This window comes from Seriola dumerili, unplaced genomic scaffold, assembly GCF_002260705.1.
Source record: "Seriola dumerili isolate Sdu_G_001 unplaced genomic scaffold, Sdu_1.0 BDQW01000003.1, whole genome shotgun sequence".
NCBI classification, from domain to species: Eukaryota; Metazoa; Chordata; class Actinopteri; order Carangiformes; family Carangidae; genus Seriola; species Seriola dumerili.
Window position 1 is genome coordinate 1,735,111 of NW_019174258.1, and position 15,792 is coordinate 1,750,902.

General features: G+C 38.6%; 4 protein-coding genes across 4 annotated transcripts; all 4 read left to right on the forward strand.

Annotated features, from left to right (window-relative positions):
* The first annotated feature begins 1,229 nt into the window (after positions 1-1,229).
* Positions 1,230-2,829, forward strand: LOC111221837 (5-hydroxyisourate hydrolase-like). The gene is made up of 4 exons (XM_022745420.1): positions 1,230-1,354; positions 2,100-2,239; positions 2,346-2,481; positions 2,658-2,829. Exons 1-4 carry the CDS (start codon positions 1,301-1,303, stop codon positions 2,745-2,747), a joined length of 420 nt encoding a protein of 139 aa, XP_022601141.1. The 5' UTR covers positions 1,230-1,300; the 3' UTR covers positions 2,748-2,829.
* A 526-nt stretch (positions 2,830-3,355) lies between these two features.
* pdcd5 (programmed cell death 5) lies at positions 3,356-6,207 on the forward strand. The gene is made up of 6 exons (XM_022745162.1): positions 3,356-3,539; positions 4,725-4,765; positions 5,092-5,153; positions 5,239-5,330; positions 5,434-5,505; positions 5,585-6,207. Exons 1-6 carry the CDS (start codon positions 3,474-3,476, stop codon positions 5,630-5,632), a joined length of 381 nt encoding a protein of 126 aa, XP_022600883.1. The 5' UTR covers positions 3,356-3,473; the 3' UTR covers positions 5,633-6,207.
* A 585-nt stretch (positions 6,208-6,792) lies between these two features.
* mvd (mevalonate diphosphate decarboxylase) lies at positions 6,793-11,233 on the forward strand. Its single transcript, XM_022745149.1, has 10 exons — positions 6,793-6,995; positions 7,199-7,269; positions 7,823-7,937; positions 8,036-8,182; positions 8,511-8,710; positions 8,947-9,021; positions 9,207-9,425; positions 9,901-10,016; positions 10,174-10,282; positions 10,660-11,233. The coding sequence occupies exons 1-10, from the start codon at positions 6,920-6,922 to the stop codon at positions 10,738-10,740; spliced, it is 1,209 nt and encodes a 402-aa protein (XP_022600870.1). The 5' UTR covers positions 6,793-6,919; the 3' UTR covers positions 10,741-11,233.
* Positions 11,234-11,717: 484 nt separating this feature from the next.
* Positions 11,718-15,039, forward strand: LOC111222344 (cytochrome b-245 light chain). Its single transcript, XM_022746053.1, has 6 exons — positions 11,718-11,858; positions 12,184-12,253; positions 13,027-13,101; positions 13,228-13,311; positions 13,446-13,527; positions 13,964-15,039. Exons 1-6 carry the CDS (start codon positions 11,801-11,803, stop codon positions 14,147-14,149), a joined length of 555 nt encoding a protein of 184 aa, XP_022601774.1. The 5' UTR covers positions 11,718-11,800; the 3' UTR covers positions 14,150-15,039.
* Positions 15,040-15,792: the final 753 nt, after the last annotated feature.

Sequence of the window (15,792 nt, forward strand, 5' to 3'; positions counted from 1 at the left end):
TGCGCTATGCTTTGGGAATGGAAAAAAATTGATGGTCGGAGATTGAGGAGTTTTTCCTTCGGCTTTGGACGCTGTCATTATTGATTTAAGGCGCCGTTTAAATTTCTGACCACATGGCATACTGTTTAATAAAGGCGAAGGTCCCATTAAACAATTCTGTGTCGATCAAGACCTCATGGGAGCAGTTTTTTCCCTTGTCAGGAGAAAAGGCATTGATTTCGGGTAGCAGGTCCTAAAAACGCTTCAAAACTCTGCCCCGGCTTAACCAGCGGACTTCAGTGTGGTAAAGCACGTCTCCGTGGGCTGATTCTAGCTCGGAGAGAAAGGCTTGGAACTGCCTGTGTTTAAGTCCGTTTGCTCTGATGAAGTTTATGCAGGACACAACCACCTTCATGACAGATTCCCACCTCAGAACTTTGCAGCTTGACGCTGGCTCGGTCACGATCAAAGTCACGTCAGAATATACCATTGTGTGAGGAGGTGAAGATGAGCCACTATTAACTATAAATAGCTCATAACTATGGTCAATTTTAATTAGAATGCCAACCTTTAAGTACGGATATGTTATGATGTTATGATAGGAAAATGCAATTTAATAAAAATTGGTTGACGTTTAGAGGGATTGTCTGGGATCGTTAAGTTGGCCACTCCAATTGCTTTGGCGGGCCGGATGTGGCCCGCGGGCCGTAGTTTGGGGACCCCTGCTGTAAGGCCTCTAGAGAAAATTACCTTCTGTTTCTACACCTTTTGGTCCCCTTGTTATCCTGTCTGACCACATGTGTGGTCAACTGTATGCAAATACAACTCAACTGTATGTGTCCCTGAGCCCTTTACTCGGGGTCAGTCTATTGCCTCAGACCCACTCTCTGTCAGTAGGCTCACCGTATTCTGGAAAACCAATACACTCACACCTCTACAGCAAACTTGGAATTAAGGACTAGTGAATTTTCTTCAACATATCACATGTCTGTTAGTGAATTAATTTGTGGAATTCAAGCAGGAAGCTGTAGGTTGAGTATTGAGGGTTTCATCAGTCGTGTTCCTCTGCATGAGCCTTGGCCTCAGAGCAGTCCACTGTGATCATCCATTTCTACTAAGTTCAAAGTGCTGAGTGCAAACTGTGACAAAAAGGAACTCTTGCACAAGCGGATCTTCTGTTGACAAAAAGATAAGCACATGTCTACTGAACAGGGCAGTGTGCAAAACTTTACAAGGGTGACAGGATAAAAGTCTGACGCTGTTTAACAAACCATAAAATCACATTTAACACTGCTGACCCTGGTTTTAGTCATCTGTGCACATGAGTGCGAACAGGCTGCAGCAAATAAAGGGTCATATTTTGCCTGGAAACAAGGTAAGTGCAAATCTTGTAATAAATTTTGAATATATATTTATATATATTTTTATATATATTTTTGTATATATAAAAAGAATGACGTTTAATTTAACAGGCTACATGTAAAGAAGCATTATTTATTATACAACATGATATAGCATTATATATTCAATATGTCGTATTGTACTGATTAATGAATGATTAATTATTTAGCAAAATGAATCTATGGCTGTGGAGGCATTTTGTGAGAGGTAAGAGAGCAGGAGCAGGCAACAGTCCAGTCTCTGAAATAACAAATCATTTGACATAACTGTATTAGTACAAGGTAACTACATCGTACTGTAGCTAATTACATGTCCTGTTATTCAATTATCCTGAGGATTCATATGTGACAAATCACCACTTGCATGTTCAACTTTTCTTTTCTTTTTTTTCAATATTCGGTTTTCAATAGATGACTGACAAAACTACAAATCTGCATAAAAAAAACCCAACACTGTCAGCTTGTCAAAACACTGTCAACTTGGTGATGATGAAAACTTTGATAGAGCTGTCCAGTATAAACTGAAGAAGGGATGTTTAAGTGTTTATCTTGTCAAGTTGGAATAAACTGCTAAACACAATTAAAAGTCAAGTGAAAGCAATGTTTATTTGAGAAAACAACCTGCATGAATATAATTTGACCTGTATGTGTGGAATTCTTGAAATTATGGTCTAATGTTATTGCTCGATCCATTTAAAGTCTTACTTCCTTGTTCTGTAGAGCACTGCAATGGCTGGCTCACCTAGTCCTCTGACCACCCATGTGCTGAACACTGCGATGGGCGTCCCTGGATCGAACATGGCCCTCAGCCTCTATCGACAAGACCCTTCCACAAACACTTGGAGATTGATGACCACTGGGTAATAACCTGGAAAACAGATCACAGAGTACAACCCTTTGAGAATCTCAAACATTACTCTTGCAAAATTCATATCATCAATCACAGATCTTATGTCGTCTCAACAGGACCACTAATGATGATGGACGTTGCCCGGGACTCGTCACAAAAGAAGTGTTTACCTCTGGTGTGTACAAAATGCATTTTGAGACTGCTCAGTATTGGGCGAGTATGGGACAGACCTGCTTTTACCCCTATATTGAGGTGAGGAAAGTTTTTGTGTTGACATTTTAATATCCTCAGATGTTAGGTCTACTGCTGCCTTACTTACTTGTGGTAGCCTACCACATTTTTGTGACTGCATGGTGAATTTGTCTTGCAAATCTTGACGGTCAGTCAACATGTAATTGTTGATCTCTTTCATGTTTATTTCGTTTCAGATTGTGTTCACTATAAATGACCCTGGCCAAAAGTACCACATCCCTCTTCTTATGAGTTGCTTCTCTTACAGTACGTACAGAGGAAGCTAGAGACCAAACATGATGGACTCCCGAGGCTACCTCCATCTATCAGCTGTCTAACACACCACAGGCAGTTGCAACTCCACCAGAAACATTTATGTCAGCATATATTCCATTTGAATGATTTTATTATATTCAATATAACTTTTTTGCAATTAATAAACCATATTACTCATATAATGTACTTATGCTTGCGCATGGTTATTATCAAAGAAGGTGTTTACTGTCAGATGTGTTTTTCTTTTGTAAACATTAATGTGAATCCACGGCTAAGATTTTTCAAAACATCAGCACACTTTCTGTGGGGCAGAAAGTGGGGGACCAGACATAGTCGTGGAGATCTTAATGATAGTGTTTAAACTGGAGAGAAAAGGATGTAGTGTGGGTTTTCTATGGGTTCAAGCGAACTGGCAAACAGGGAATTACAAAATGTTCTATTAGAACACTGTTTGGCGACGGGCTGCCCCAAAAACAGAGAACTAGGGAAGTATACACTTCCTCAAACTCACGGATCTATATCACAAGATGTACAGTATACTGTAGGCCTCAGAGAGTTAAAGTAGCAATGACCTTATCACACCAGTGTGAGGCAGCAATGCACCAAACCGTGCCCAGTCAGCCTGAAAGAAGAAGAAGAAGAAGAAGGGCCTCGCCTCTGATGGGAGTCCAGTGTGGCTTTTAGTACGCTATCTCATCCTTTTTCAGGTTTTTGGGTTTTCATTTCTACTGTAAACCATGGCAGACGACGAATTGGAGGCAATTAGGCGGCAAAGAATGGCGGAGCTACAGGCAAAGCACGGGGTAAGGCAAAACATGAGCTGGAGAGCGTGTTTGCGCCCTCCTTATAAGGAGATGCTGAGCCCAGTGTGCTGCTAGCTAGTGTAGCTAAACCAGTCACCGCAACTCAACTAATTTGGCTGTCACACAGGGAACAAACATAGCTCATCTATAGGCGCTGTTCTCAATGTAAATAAACTGTAATTATTTTAACTCAGCAGTGAGCGAGATAAACCCCAGTAAGAACCAGCATCGTTTCCCTGCTAGCTGTGTTTCGGCCGAGACAGCGCTCTAACAATAACAGCGATATTAGAGCAAATCTGAGCAATGAATTATAAAAAGTTAACCTGTTTTAGAGTATTCTTGGCCAAATTCAAAAGTAGACAATAGATTATTTAGTTTTCTGTTAAGTGAGAAGGAAAGACAGTTTCCTCGGCAATACGTGTTCCTTCACTACATAATAAACTGAAAAAGCAACAACAGGAAACTATTGGAAGGCAGTAGTTGTAATAAAAGCATGTATTTACATTATGATAAAACCATGATATGTTGCTATTCTTTATGAATAAAATGTTTTGGGGCAGATTTCAAGCAGTGCTGTCAGGTTTCATCACACTGAACACACAGTATGTTGTTACATTACTGGATCACACTCACCATAATGCTCAACACAGCCTGATTAATGAAGTGATGTTAGTAGTCAGATGTTAGTAACTTATCACAGATGTATTGCTGTAGGTATACATGTACGAAATGATAAGTAACAAAAAATTGCACCACAGAAGGGCTAAAGATATATCTGAGATTGAGTTGCAATGCTTAGTTGAGTAATTGCTAGACATACACGATAGAAGAAATTATTATCAGATGATATATTATCATAAGATTTTGTAAACTTGATTGCTATTTGTAAACAGCCTCAATAATCCAGTATTGGTGGTGATTTGGGGCCCCCATCCCTTCCTTTCCTTAGCTTTTGGTTCTTGAACTTGAACCAGAAATGTTCTCAGACTTAAATTTATAAGACTGTATTATTGTAAATTGGAACTGGACATTAAGATGGGGTAACTCATTTTGATTTTCATTTTGATTTTAAGCTAGTAACCAAAGTTAAGGGAATATGGGCTGGTTTGAAATTCTTATCCTTAGATGTTCTCTTATACTTTCTCCAACCTAAATGTGGTGTTGCTGTCTCACATATTCTTTCAGGATGCTTCAAATAATCAGCAAGGAGAGGAGGCCAAACAACGGTAAGATGTGTAATTAATTTAAACACATACAAGTATAGTGATTAGTATTTACTAATAGACACTACCTTTACTTCTGTACAGTTCTTATAAACAAAAAGCCTTTAAATTGAAAGAAAAATCTGTGTAATGAATTATCTACAAACTACTGTCAGATGATTACTGTTACAGAGGCACAGTATATTTGAAAAGCAATGAGAACTATACAATCTAAAAGTGTAGCTGAGGGACCAAGCTGTTGCTCGGGTGGCTTGACAGGTTAATAATTGCATTTTTTCTGTTTTCTGTTTAAAAGCTGATGTGGGAATATTATTACTTTTTATTCACAGAGAATCAGACATGAGGAACTCCATATTGGCTCAAGTTCTAGACCAGTCTGCCCGTGCCAGATGTAAGTGTGTCCTCAAAATCATCTTGTAAACTGTTGAAATTTCCCTTTGCAAAATAAATCATGTTCTCTTATTTTCTTTTCTCAGTGAGCAATCTCGCTTTGGTGAAACCAGAGAAGGCCAATGCAGTGGAAAACTATCTCATTCAAATGGCTCGTTTTGGGAAGTTAGGAGGAAAGGTAAGAAAATAGTCTCTGATGCTTTAATCACTGTATGTGTGGCCTTATGTTTATATTCTTACACATGGCAACAGTGCAATGAACAGATTTTCTCTTTTGTCAGATTTCGGAGTCAGGTTTGATCGAGATCCTAGAAAAAGTCAGTCAACAAACAGAGAAAAAGATGACTGTCAAAGTAAGTTCCACTGAAATGTCACATATGCTTAATTCATTTGCAGTCTCTTGACAATCTTACATTTTTTATCCTCTGCCAGTTCAACAGACAGAGGGTGATGGACTCAGACGATGAGGACGATTACTAACTTTAAACTGGAGCCCTGGAATGAGCCAAGAAATCAGGAGAGGATATGCTTTACTGGGACTCTGATAGCATCTTTGACCAGCATATTCCTATTAGCTGAATCCTGGGATGCCACACTAGCTTCTGTGTGTCTCTGGAAACTACATACCAAGAGGGAAAAGAAAGGATGTGAAGTTGACATTGTGTCATATGTGGTGGGGGGTAGAATACACACAGTGTCAAATAAGGTGTTCTTTTGTGATTTCTTTTCAGTCAAGTTGCTACAAATTTGCGCTGCTTGTGTTGTACCCCAGATAACTCATGGCACGTGTGATTTATCATGTCCTTCTTAGAAGTTATTCTTTTCTCATTTATTTCTCCCTGTTGACTTCTGTTCTTCAAACATAAGAAGCTAGACAAAATGCAGAACATATTTCTGTTTATGCATTTTATCTAGACTGCTGAATTAATACAATATACCATTCTCTATTCAGGGTCAATGTTCCATTAGCCTTGGATGTTGCACCTGGATATTTTCTTTTTGCTGACATGTATCATAAAGGTTTACATAAAAATTAAAAAAAAGCCTTAAATCTACATGCTTGTTTTTTCTAACATGATCATTAATAATATGAATAAGTGTTTTGAGTTTTTACACAGTTTTTGGTTTTCATTTCAGAAACGAGTTAACAGATTGCCAAATGTATCCAACTACTTTTAAAATAAAAAGAATGAGGGAGAAACTTGACTTTATTTTATATGTGTAAGAAATGCTGTGTTAAGTCCAATAACACTAGGCGAATAAAGCTTTGTTTCCACAAAATACTAGCATAATAACCACTGTAAATGTACCTGAATACTATACTAAGTATTTAGCTTGTGTTTAGCTGTATTCAGCTGTCGATTTACAATTACAGTCAGTTTTTATTTTTTATTTCATAAATATTCCCTTTCACCACGCTGCTACACTGTTTTATTATACAAATAAATTGAGTATAGACTTGAAATAACTACAATGAGCCAAACGCTGTGTGGGAGGGTCTCTGCCCTTGCCCCATTTTCGCACGACCGTGGTCAGATGATTTCTCATTGGCTACTTCGACTGTTTCGTCAAAAGGGCTCGGCTCTGATTGGCGGAGGCGTTAGCCACATGTTCAACACCAGCCAATGAGGAGAGACCTCTCAGCGCTTCAGTAAAGGTTTAGTTAGCGATAGTGAAGCTGCTAAACACGAGAGGAGTTTGTACACCGTATTTAAGACTATTCAGGTGCACTTTTATCACTGCAAAGGTCGGATTACATTCACAGCTATGCCTGAGAATAGTATGGACAAGCCAAACATAGTTACATGCGCCGCTCCAGTGAATATAGCTGTCATCAAATACTGTAAGTATGTTTAGCTTTGTGTAGTAGGTTTGTAGCTGTAGGACGCTATGCAAACTAAATCCTGTATAAACGACCATACATGTGTTTCTTGATTGGTGACTTGTGTGTTAAAAAATGGAAATTAATGAGGTGCATTCGGTGTCAAAGCTATTCATATTGTTTAATATATGAGTTATGTACTGTGTATAAAACTTACTTTTCAGGGGGCAAGAGAAATGAAGAACTAATTCTACCCATTAACTCATCCTTGAGTGTCACATTGCATCAAGACCAGGTATTTAAATAAACAACCTTTTTATGGATCTGTCTATGAATCATTTGTGTGTGTGTGTGTGTGTGTGTGTGTGTGTGTGTGAGAGAGAGTGCGTGCTCCAGTTCAGAGCTGCAACAGTGAATGGATGTATCTTCTTGCTATCATATAAAGACTCCATAAACAAAGTTTACAGAAGAGGTTCATCCAGCCATATCTTTCATAGCATGTTTGTGTTCACTGCTAGTTTCAGTTTGGATGGTCAGTCTTGAAATGTCTAACAACAAACATTGTAGCAGAACTGGCATTGCAGCAGCGTCAACATCTGTGTGATAAGGATGCTGTAAAATGTTTGTTTACCAAATTTAACTGAAGCATTGCAAGATGGCATAAATACATGATTCTGATTGTAGAAAATATTGACCTTGGCTTTGAATTGTACCTGGACGATGGGTGACATAAATGGTGTCATATGTTGTGCAATATCTTGAGGCTAAAGTTTTCTAATGTGATATTATCATAGTGATAAGATAGATAACTAGCTGTTATAGATTTGTCTTGTCTTACTTCTGTTCAGCTGAAAACAACCACAACAGTTGCATCAAGCAGATCATTTCAGGAGGATCGAATATGGCTCAACGGCAAAGAAGAGGACATAACCCATCAAAGACTACAGTCCTGTCTCAGAGAGAGTGAGTCCTGTCCGTTTATTTTTCCTCCTAAAAAGCACAGAAAGGATAAAAACTGGGAGTGCAGGTTACAATGTCATTTTTCTATCTTCTGAATGTAGTTCGACGATTAGCACGGAAGAGGCGTAATGATGGAGACCCTGGTTTGGATTCAACCGGTTTGTCTCACAAAGTCCACATCTGCTCGGTTAACAACTTCCCCACTGCTGCTGGACTTGCCTCCTCAGCTGCAGGATTCGCTTGCCTAGGTGAGAGAGTAAGCTATGTTTCAATGAATGGCTGAAACTACACTAATGATACTAGAGTACTTATTCTATTTAAATTCCAGTAGCTACTTTTCTGCACAGAATAATGTAAGGAAGCAGCCATAGTAGAAGGTATAAGTTCAAACTATATTATGTTGCCTATGTTGGTCTATTCTTCAAAATGGATAGTAGCACAAACTTTTAAACCATTTATATATAAATATAACTCGGAAACTACAGCTATAACTATAAAACTACAAAATAATAATATTGTCTCCTCTTTATACCAGGCTGCTCTGTGCTTACTCCCTCTTTTGTCCCTGTGTTGCAGTTTACACTCTGGCTCGGGTGTTTGGAGTCGAAGGGGAGTTGTCAGGGATTGCTCGGCAAGGCTCAGGCAGCGCATGCAGGAGTATGTATGGGGGGTTTGTGCAGTGGATCATGGGAAAAAAAGATGATGGCAAGGACAGTCTCGCCCAGCAGGTGGAACCAGAGACTCATTGGCCTGAGCTCCGAATCCTCGTACTGGTGGTGGGTGTGATTGTGTGTGTGAGACTATGAAATGAGAATGAAAGCACGAATGTGAGTCAGTGATGCATTGGCACTTTTATGTGTTTTATGTGAGTCACTTCTTTGTTATTTTTACATCTATAAACGACAATTTCTTGTGTAACATGTCGAGTAAGTGTCTTCAATAATCTCAAATACACATTGTAGTTGAGAATAGTTAAGTAACACCAGGTGTAATTTGATGTGCTTTCTCACAGGCCAGTGCTGAGCGGAAGCCAATAGGCAGCACCTCTGGAATGCAAACCAGTGTAGAAACAAGCTGTCTCCTAAAGGTAATTTGTTCACCCTGTAACATGCAGTACTGAGTGTACTAACATTACTCTCAATACTGTTAAGAGTGGTGATTACTGGTATGTTGGTCTATACCTCATTTAAACAAGATGTGAAGTGAGGAGGAGATGTCAGCTGACTGATACTCACAAGAGGGACTGTGTCCATTGTTTCTGTGTGGGTGTAGCACCGGGCTGAGTCTGTTGTCCCGAGCCGCATGGCAGAGATGATTGAAGCGGTGCAGAGAAAGGACTTCACTGCATTTGCTGAACTAACCATGAAGGACAGTAACCAGTTCCATGCCACTTGCCTTGACACATACCCTCCTATCTTCTACCTCAGCAGTGTGTCTCAACAGGTCATCAGCTTGGTGCATCGGTATAACAGGCACTATGGGGAGACAAGGGTAAGCAACATCACAGTTCTGTTCCTGAGAAAGCACAAAAAAATAACTGTGTACTGTTCCTCGTACTGCTTTTGGGCACAATGACAACACAACTCAATAAAAGAGAGAAAATCAAATTAATGTTAATTCCCAATGGTTAAGATTAAGTTTCAGTTAACTGCAAAATGATGTACAATAAATAAGTGGAAACATGACTGCTCTGAATGGTGGAAACCCATTTGAAATGCCTTAAGAAATGCCTTAAGAAATGATTGGTGTCTTATGTCTTATAATAATGTTTTTCATCTCGTGTGTATGACTGCAGCCACCTGACTTACTATTACTTACTATCACTGCTACTGAGAGTGTGTCAGTTGACACAGCTGAGTTTCTGAGGTGGTATAATGAAGATGTGAAACTTGTGGGGTGGTTTTAAAACTGGGGAACAGACAAAAAACTCTCCTTTATATGACTATCATTGTCTGTTTCCTTCTAGGTGGCCTACACTTTTGATGCAGGGCCCAATGCTGTGATCTTCACTCTGCAGCAGCATGTTCCTGAGTTTGTCCAGTTGATTCAACATTTCTTTCCCTCGGATACCAATGGAGGACAGTGAGTTGACAGTTATCAGACTTATCTAGCTTTACTGCGTCGTCCGCTGCAAAGCCACTTTATCTGAGTAAATATATGACTCTGTTGTAAATGTTAAGGTGTGTTTTCCGCCAGGCCCTTTTTAACGTGTCACTGAGTGTTTCTTCCTTCTTTGCAGGTTTATTAAGGGTCTTCCAGTTAACAGTGCTTCTATTTCTGAGGACCTGAAGCAGGCTATTGGTCTAGAGCCCATGCCAAAGGGAATAAGCTACATTATTAGTACCAAGGTACACACATACACAAATTTGATTTTTGTCTGCATTTCCTTCAAATATTCTTCTTCGTAACATTGTGTTGCACTACTTTGGGTGAATATTGTAGCACAAATTGTGATATACAGCAGTCTGCTTTACTGCTGCAGCACTAGAGAGTTAATCCAGTCTTTGACCTTTTTTATTTTTATTTTACAATATTCTTTTATTATTATTGTTCTTTATTATTAGCATTTATTATATATATTTATTATATAAAATATTTGGTTTAGATGTCATTAGACAGACTTTTAAATATGATGCGTTTTAGTCATACCACACAGACACTCATAGAGGCTGGGTTTGTTCTTTGGTATGAGTCACTGACAATCTTTTCTTGTTTTGTTTTCAAGGCTGGACCAGGCCCTTGTGTTGTGGAGGATCCCACTCAGCACCTGCTTGGATCTGATGGTTTCCCCAAGAAAACTGAATGATGCCCCTGCAGCCCTGAAGACACAAAGTTTCACTGAGCAATAATGAAACCAATTCAGCAGAAATAAAAAAAAACTGCATTTCACATATGTAAAAAGGTTTTTATAATGGCAGCAACACCAGGCACCTCCTTTGCTATTATGCGTGCTAATATTTCCCCCTTCATTTCTCAAATTGGACTAGTGTGTCTTTCTGTCTTTACATCACACTGTATGCTTCTATGTTTATGCATAGCTCTCCACAGCTCTCAGTATCTGGAGGCAGTTATTGCTGTCGAGTTGATGAGTGTGACTAAAGGGTTTGCTCACAGACTTGAGCTTGTGCTGGTAGATATGGGGTGCCAACAATGCACTTTCACCACTTCTCTATGTCTAAGGAGGTTATTTTACATGAAATTGTCACTTCAGTAATTTTTTTTTCATTTTCATCTTTTGAAAACATACTGTACCAACTTAAGTTATGTTCATCTTATTCTGTAAAACCGAATAAAGTATATTTTAGTCAATATAAATGAAGTTGCTTCTTGTTTTTTGGACAGTCATTGAGATAGTTTTAACAGTCCAGATGATAATTCCAGATTATACTTTGCTTTGTTTCAGTGTATTTTGTGTCTTTTTTTCAGTGACAGAGTAAATGACAACAAAACATAGAAATAATATGGTATACTTAAATTGCCCTACATTGGTGTGTTGCTAACTCATAGCAGATTAAGTCTCTTAGCTCAGTGTGCTTTGAAAAATCACCTATCAGTCAAATCTATGAAGTCATTCATCTGTGGACAAATCAGATATGAAAGGGTTTAGACTTCAACCAGTAAGATTTACACATGACATTCATTGGGTTCACCAGAAGAACTCAAACTAACCTGAGGTTAGTCCTTTTGTCAAGTCATTTTTTTGGAAATGACGCTTGAAAGGGGCTTGGCTAACATAAGCCCCGCCCCCAGCCGCGCACACCTCACATCTAGTAAAAACATTTTCTTCCTTGTAGAGACAGTCAAAGGTGTAAGTCGTTCTCTGGACAATTTCAGTCGTCTGCAGTGGAGCTGTGAAGGTGAACGCAATGGGTAAAATAGAGTGGGCGATGTGGGCCAACGAGCAGGCTCTGGCTTCAGGACTCAGTGAGTATGAAAACTTGTCCTAAAGATCAAAAACGGCTATCTATTAATGTCCAATTCACTTATATGAGCAGTTTAATTCAGGATAGTATACTTTCATAAGAAGTTATGTTCTTAGCTTTGCTTACAGAGTAAATCCACTCATTGGTTTTATTACAGTTTTACATAATTCCAATCTGTAAATTCAGTTCTGTATTAAAAAGAAATAAAACTGCATTTCAAATTCAAGTAAATGTACAATTTAATGGGCCTGTGTCATGATGTAGAGTTATAAAAGGTATATTGTCTTTTGCATTTTACATTTTTTCTTCCTGTTTCCTTCTTTCAGTTCTCCTCACTGGAGGCATTGTGGGGGTGGCTGGACAGTTCAGGGGTTGGCAGTTTGCTGCTTATGCAGTGTATCCTTTATACTTTGCATAAATTCTTTTTCAAAGATAGATAGATAGATAGATAGATAGATAGATAGAAATATATTTTAAGATCTGCCATCATGAATGATTTCTCTACCAGAACTGAAGTCTGTTCAGAGGAAGTTTGCAGCTATATACTGTTTATGACTAGTAGTCTTTTAGTACGATAGGCTACTGTGCTGTGTGAAAATTCATAAATCTTGAACCTTAAAAGTAGAAATGTCATTTAAGTGACTAAAATGTAGGGGGAAAAGTAAATTGAAGTCACTGCCCATATCAACTACATGCATATTTATAGTATTTTAAAAGTTGCTATCTAGATGGTGCCGATGGCATCTATTGAAATACTTTCTGTAGGCGTAACTAACAGAGTGTTTACACATATGATGCATTACACGGTCGACTGACCACGATGAGGTGTCATATTATTGTTTAAACCCGGTCTTATATTTGTCTGTATTAAGGCTTGAACAGATATATAATGTCTCAAATGTGTCTGCCTCCATTTAGATGCAAGAATCATGATATTTTTGCACTGGTGAAAATACAACATGGCTGAAATTGTTTTTTTTCCCCCCCTTGAATTCTTACCATATTCTACATTCTCCTTTATATCAGAAACAATCAGTCCATTCATCCGTTTTCCTACACCTGCTGAACCATCTCAGGGCCAGTAATATTCATTTAATTTCACGTTGACGTCCTTTCAGTTATTATTTGAGTCAATCATGTAAGATGAAACAACCTTGACAGACGACTAGTGCTGCTGGAGTGTTTGTGTGTCTTCTTGAGTATCCCAGAAGCAAGAGGTCCAAGGGCACAAGTATGGCCAGAACGTAAGTGATGTTTTATCATTTCATGTTTTTGCAACGTATTTGCTGTGGTTTAATGGACAAATTCTGTGATATTATCGCCTGCAAAGCATGTTGCTCACTATTGTGATTTGATTGTGTTTCCCTCAGGGGCCAGTACTGCTTCACTGTGTGTGTAAAAGCCTTCGGGCCATTAACAAGGAACTACTATGTCAGAGCCTTTTTGCACGCTGCGTGAGTTCACTTTATCCGCCACTTACCTTTGCTAAACAGCATTCCTCTCATTGACAGTCAGTCTCTCCAACAACAGACTTGTCATTACTGTTTTATGTCCTCAAAATCTCTTCCTGTCTTTTGGCTTTTCTTAGAATCTGTGTACCTGGAGGCTTCATGCTGGCCACGGTCCTCGGATGTGTGTGCCTCGGTATAGCCAGCCTCATCTACCTTGCGGTAAGTTGGTATCACTTACCACGTTATTCTCCAGTCTAGCAGGTGAAATATTGCCAACGTTGGTAAAGTTGTTAGCTGTGGCAGAAAGAGGCCAGTTAATTGAAACAAGGAAATGGTAACAAGGAAGAGATTGTTTCATTACAGGCACCTCTGTTGAGACATGGCCCTTAGTTATGAAAGCTGACAGTCAGGGGTGTGACTGAATTCTTCAACAGTTCTAAATGTGGCAAACAGAGTTATAAAGCTTTCTAGGCTGCAGTTTATCTAATCATAATTATACATAAAGCTGTGAGTGTACAGTAAAAGAGCCACTGTTATTCAACATTTCATTATTGTTGTTGCTATTTTAACCACTCAAGTTAGCCATGCTTAACTTGCTCTTACAGTAGCCAATCACTACTGACTTGTATTCCTTGTCACCTTTTTGCTTTTATAGGCAGCTATCCATGGTGAGCACTGGGAGCCCATTCTTCCACGGAAGGAGATCCGAAAGCCAGTAGATAGCGTAAAGAATCCTCCTCAGAACCCACCTCCAAGACCTCCTCCAGAGATGCACAGGAAACGGGTTGATGACCTGGAGGGAGCAGCATATGATAACCCCATGACTGTGACCGACGAGTAACCAGTCTAGTGCCCCATCCTCTTTATCTCTGTAACCAGTCACTGCGGGACGTCACCAGGTTCTGTGATTCTGGACAAATGGATAGTTTTCGGAAGCCTAGTGAAGTTAGTGACTGGACAACATGTCGGGTACATGTTTTTATACCTCAACCTGCAGAGAAATATCTTAAAAATTGAATATCATGTTTTACTTTTGAACAAAAAAACATGCCACAGGAGATAAATGTAAATGCTATAGCTGCTAAGTGGCAACCACATATATGTATTGTCAAGTCAAAGGACTTTATGTTGTATTTTAACTGCTGTGATAAAAGTAAAATAATAAGTAAAATACTTGTTTTCTGCTCCAACCATCATATATTTCAAACTTTGTTGCATCCACTGTATTGTGTTGTCATTCATAGATCTCACAATATATTGTAAACTGTATACATTATGTTACATTCTGTTCTTAACCCTTGTGTAATTGTGTTAGCTAAACACAATACTGTGGGGCAACAGTCTACTGTCTGCTAGGAATAAATTGACACATTTTATTTTGGCAGTATCAGGCTGATATTAACCATATATTATTTTTTTGTGTACTTTTGATATCTTGTAATCAAATCCATTGCACTCATCGAATCATATCTGTCTTAGGTTTGTACTTTCTTGCATCTCATTTTACAAGTTTCCTTTGGAAAATTATTTTAAGTAATGACATTTGCAACTTCCCCCTTTCGCAAACACACTGAATTTCAATAAACCAGAATTTCCCCTTCTCATCTCAAGTGTTTCTTGAGATGCAATTTTTCATTGCAACATAGTTTGTCACAGTACCATCCTTTGTTGGCTTGTGATGGAAAGAATGTACAATTAAAACATCTGGCTTAACTGCTAGTTGTCAGACAAGTTCTGTGCTTTTGTGTCAGATCTTGTCTCATGTCTCTGGGGTTTCTTTTGAAGGTCACAGCTGACTTATTATGCAGCTTGAGCATGTGTGGCAAACTCAGAGGTACAATGATACTTCCTCATTTTGGTTTGTTAGGCTGTAAGATTTGAGACACACCACCAATGTCTAATCTTTCTACCAATAACGAATAAGAAGAAACAATGAAAACTTGCTTGTCTTGATCAGGCAGTTTTACTCTCTCTCGGTTTTACTCTGCCACCTCCTGCTGCATGAGAGAACTACAAACCAACTGAGAAGACTTGGGGAGCAGTGAATATGTTGCATAAGATTTTTAGGGAACACGAGATAGAAAAGTTCATTTATAGAGCAATGAAAAAGACTGAAAAAGTTTCAAAGTACCTTAAGAGTTTAACTTAACAATCCAAATTTACATGATATCAAAGTGGCTAAAAATAGCCTATTTAAAATGACATAATAATATGAAATAAAATATGTAGAAACATATAAATAAATATGTTCAGGTTACTTATATTGGTCCCTATTCCAATATAAAATGTAAAAGGAAATTACAGCATTCTCAGAATTTAAAGAAAGGAGCTATTGTACCCCTTGGTGGAATTAAGAGTTTAAATACAAAAGAGGACTGAGGAGGATTGGTGAGAAAAATTGAGAAAGTAGATATGAAGAACACACCTCTTCACCAAAGCTTGAATGGGAAAGTGTCCCATTCAAGCTTTGGTGAAAAGGTCTAA

Coding starts and splice junctions, on each gene's coding strand:
- pdcd5 (XM_022745162.1), top strand. CDS start 3,474: ATGGCAGACGACGAATTGGAGGCAATTAGGCGGCAAAGAATGGCGGAG. Junction 4,766..5,091: donor GGAGAGGAGGCCAAACAACG/GTAAGATGTGTA, acceptor TTTTATTCACAG/AGAATCAGACATGAGGAACT. Junction 5,506..5,584: donor AGAAAAAGATGACTGTCAAA/GTAAGTTCCACT, acceptor ATCCTCTGCCAG/TTCAACAGACAGAGGGTGAT.
- LOC111222344 (XM_022746053.1), top strand. CDS start 11,801: ATGGGTAAAATAGAGTGGGCGATGTGGGCCAACGAGCAGGCTCTGGCT. Junction 12,254..13,026: donor CAGTTTGCTGCTTATGCAGT/GTATCCTTTATA, acceptor ACAGACGACTAG/TGCTGCTGGAGTGTTTGTGT. Junction 13,528..13,963: donor CCAGCCTCATCTACCTTGCG/GTAAGTTGGTAT, acceptor TTGCTTTTATAG/GCAGCTATCCATGGTGAGCA.
- LOC111221837 (XM_022745420.1), top strand. CDS start 1,301: ATGAGTGCGAACAGGCTGCAGCAAATAAAGGGTCATATTTTGCCTGGA. Junction 1,355..2,099: donor ATATTTTGCCTGGAAACAAG/GTAAGTGCAAAT, acceptor CTTGTTCTGTAG/AGCACTGCAATGGCTGGCTC. Junction 2,482..2,657: donor GCTTTTACCCCTATATTGAG/GTGAGGAAAGTT, acceptor ATTTCGTTTCAG/ATTGTGTTCACTATAAATGA.
- mvd (XM_022745149.1), top strand. CDS start 6,920: ATGCCTGAGAATAGTATGGACAAGCCAAACATAGTTACATGCGCCGCT. Junction 8,183..8,510: donor TGCAGGATTCGCTTGCCTAG/GTGAGAGAGTAA, acceptor CCTGTGTTGCAG/TTTACACTCTGGCTCGGGTG. Junction 10,283..10,659: donor GCTACATTATTAGTACCAAG/GTACACACATAC, acceptor TTTGTTTTCAAG/GCTGGACCAGGCCCTTGTGT.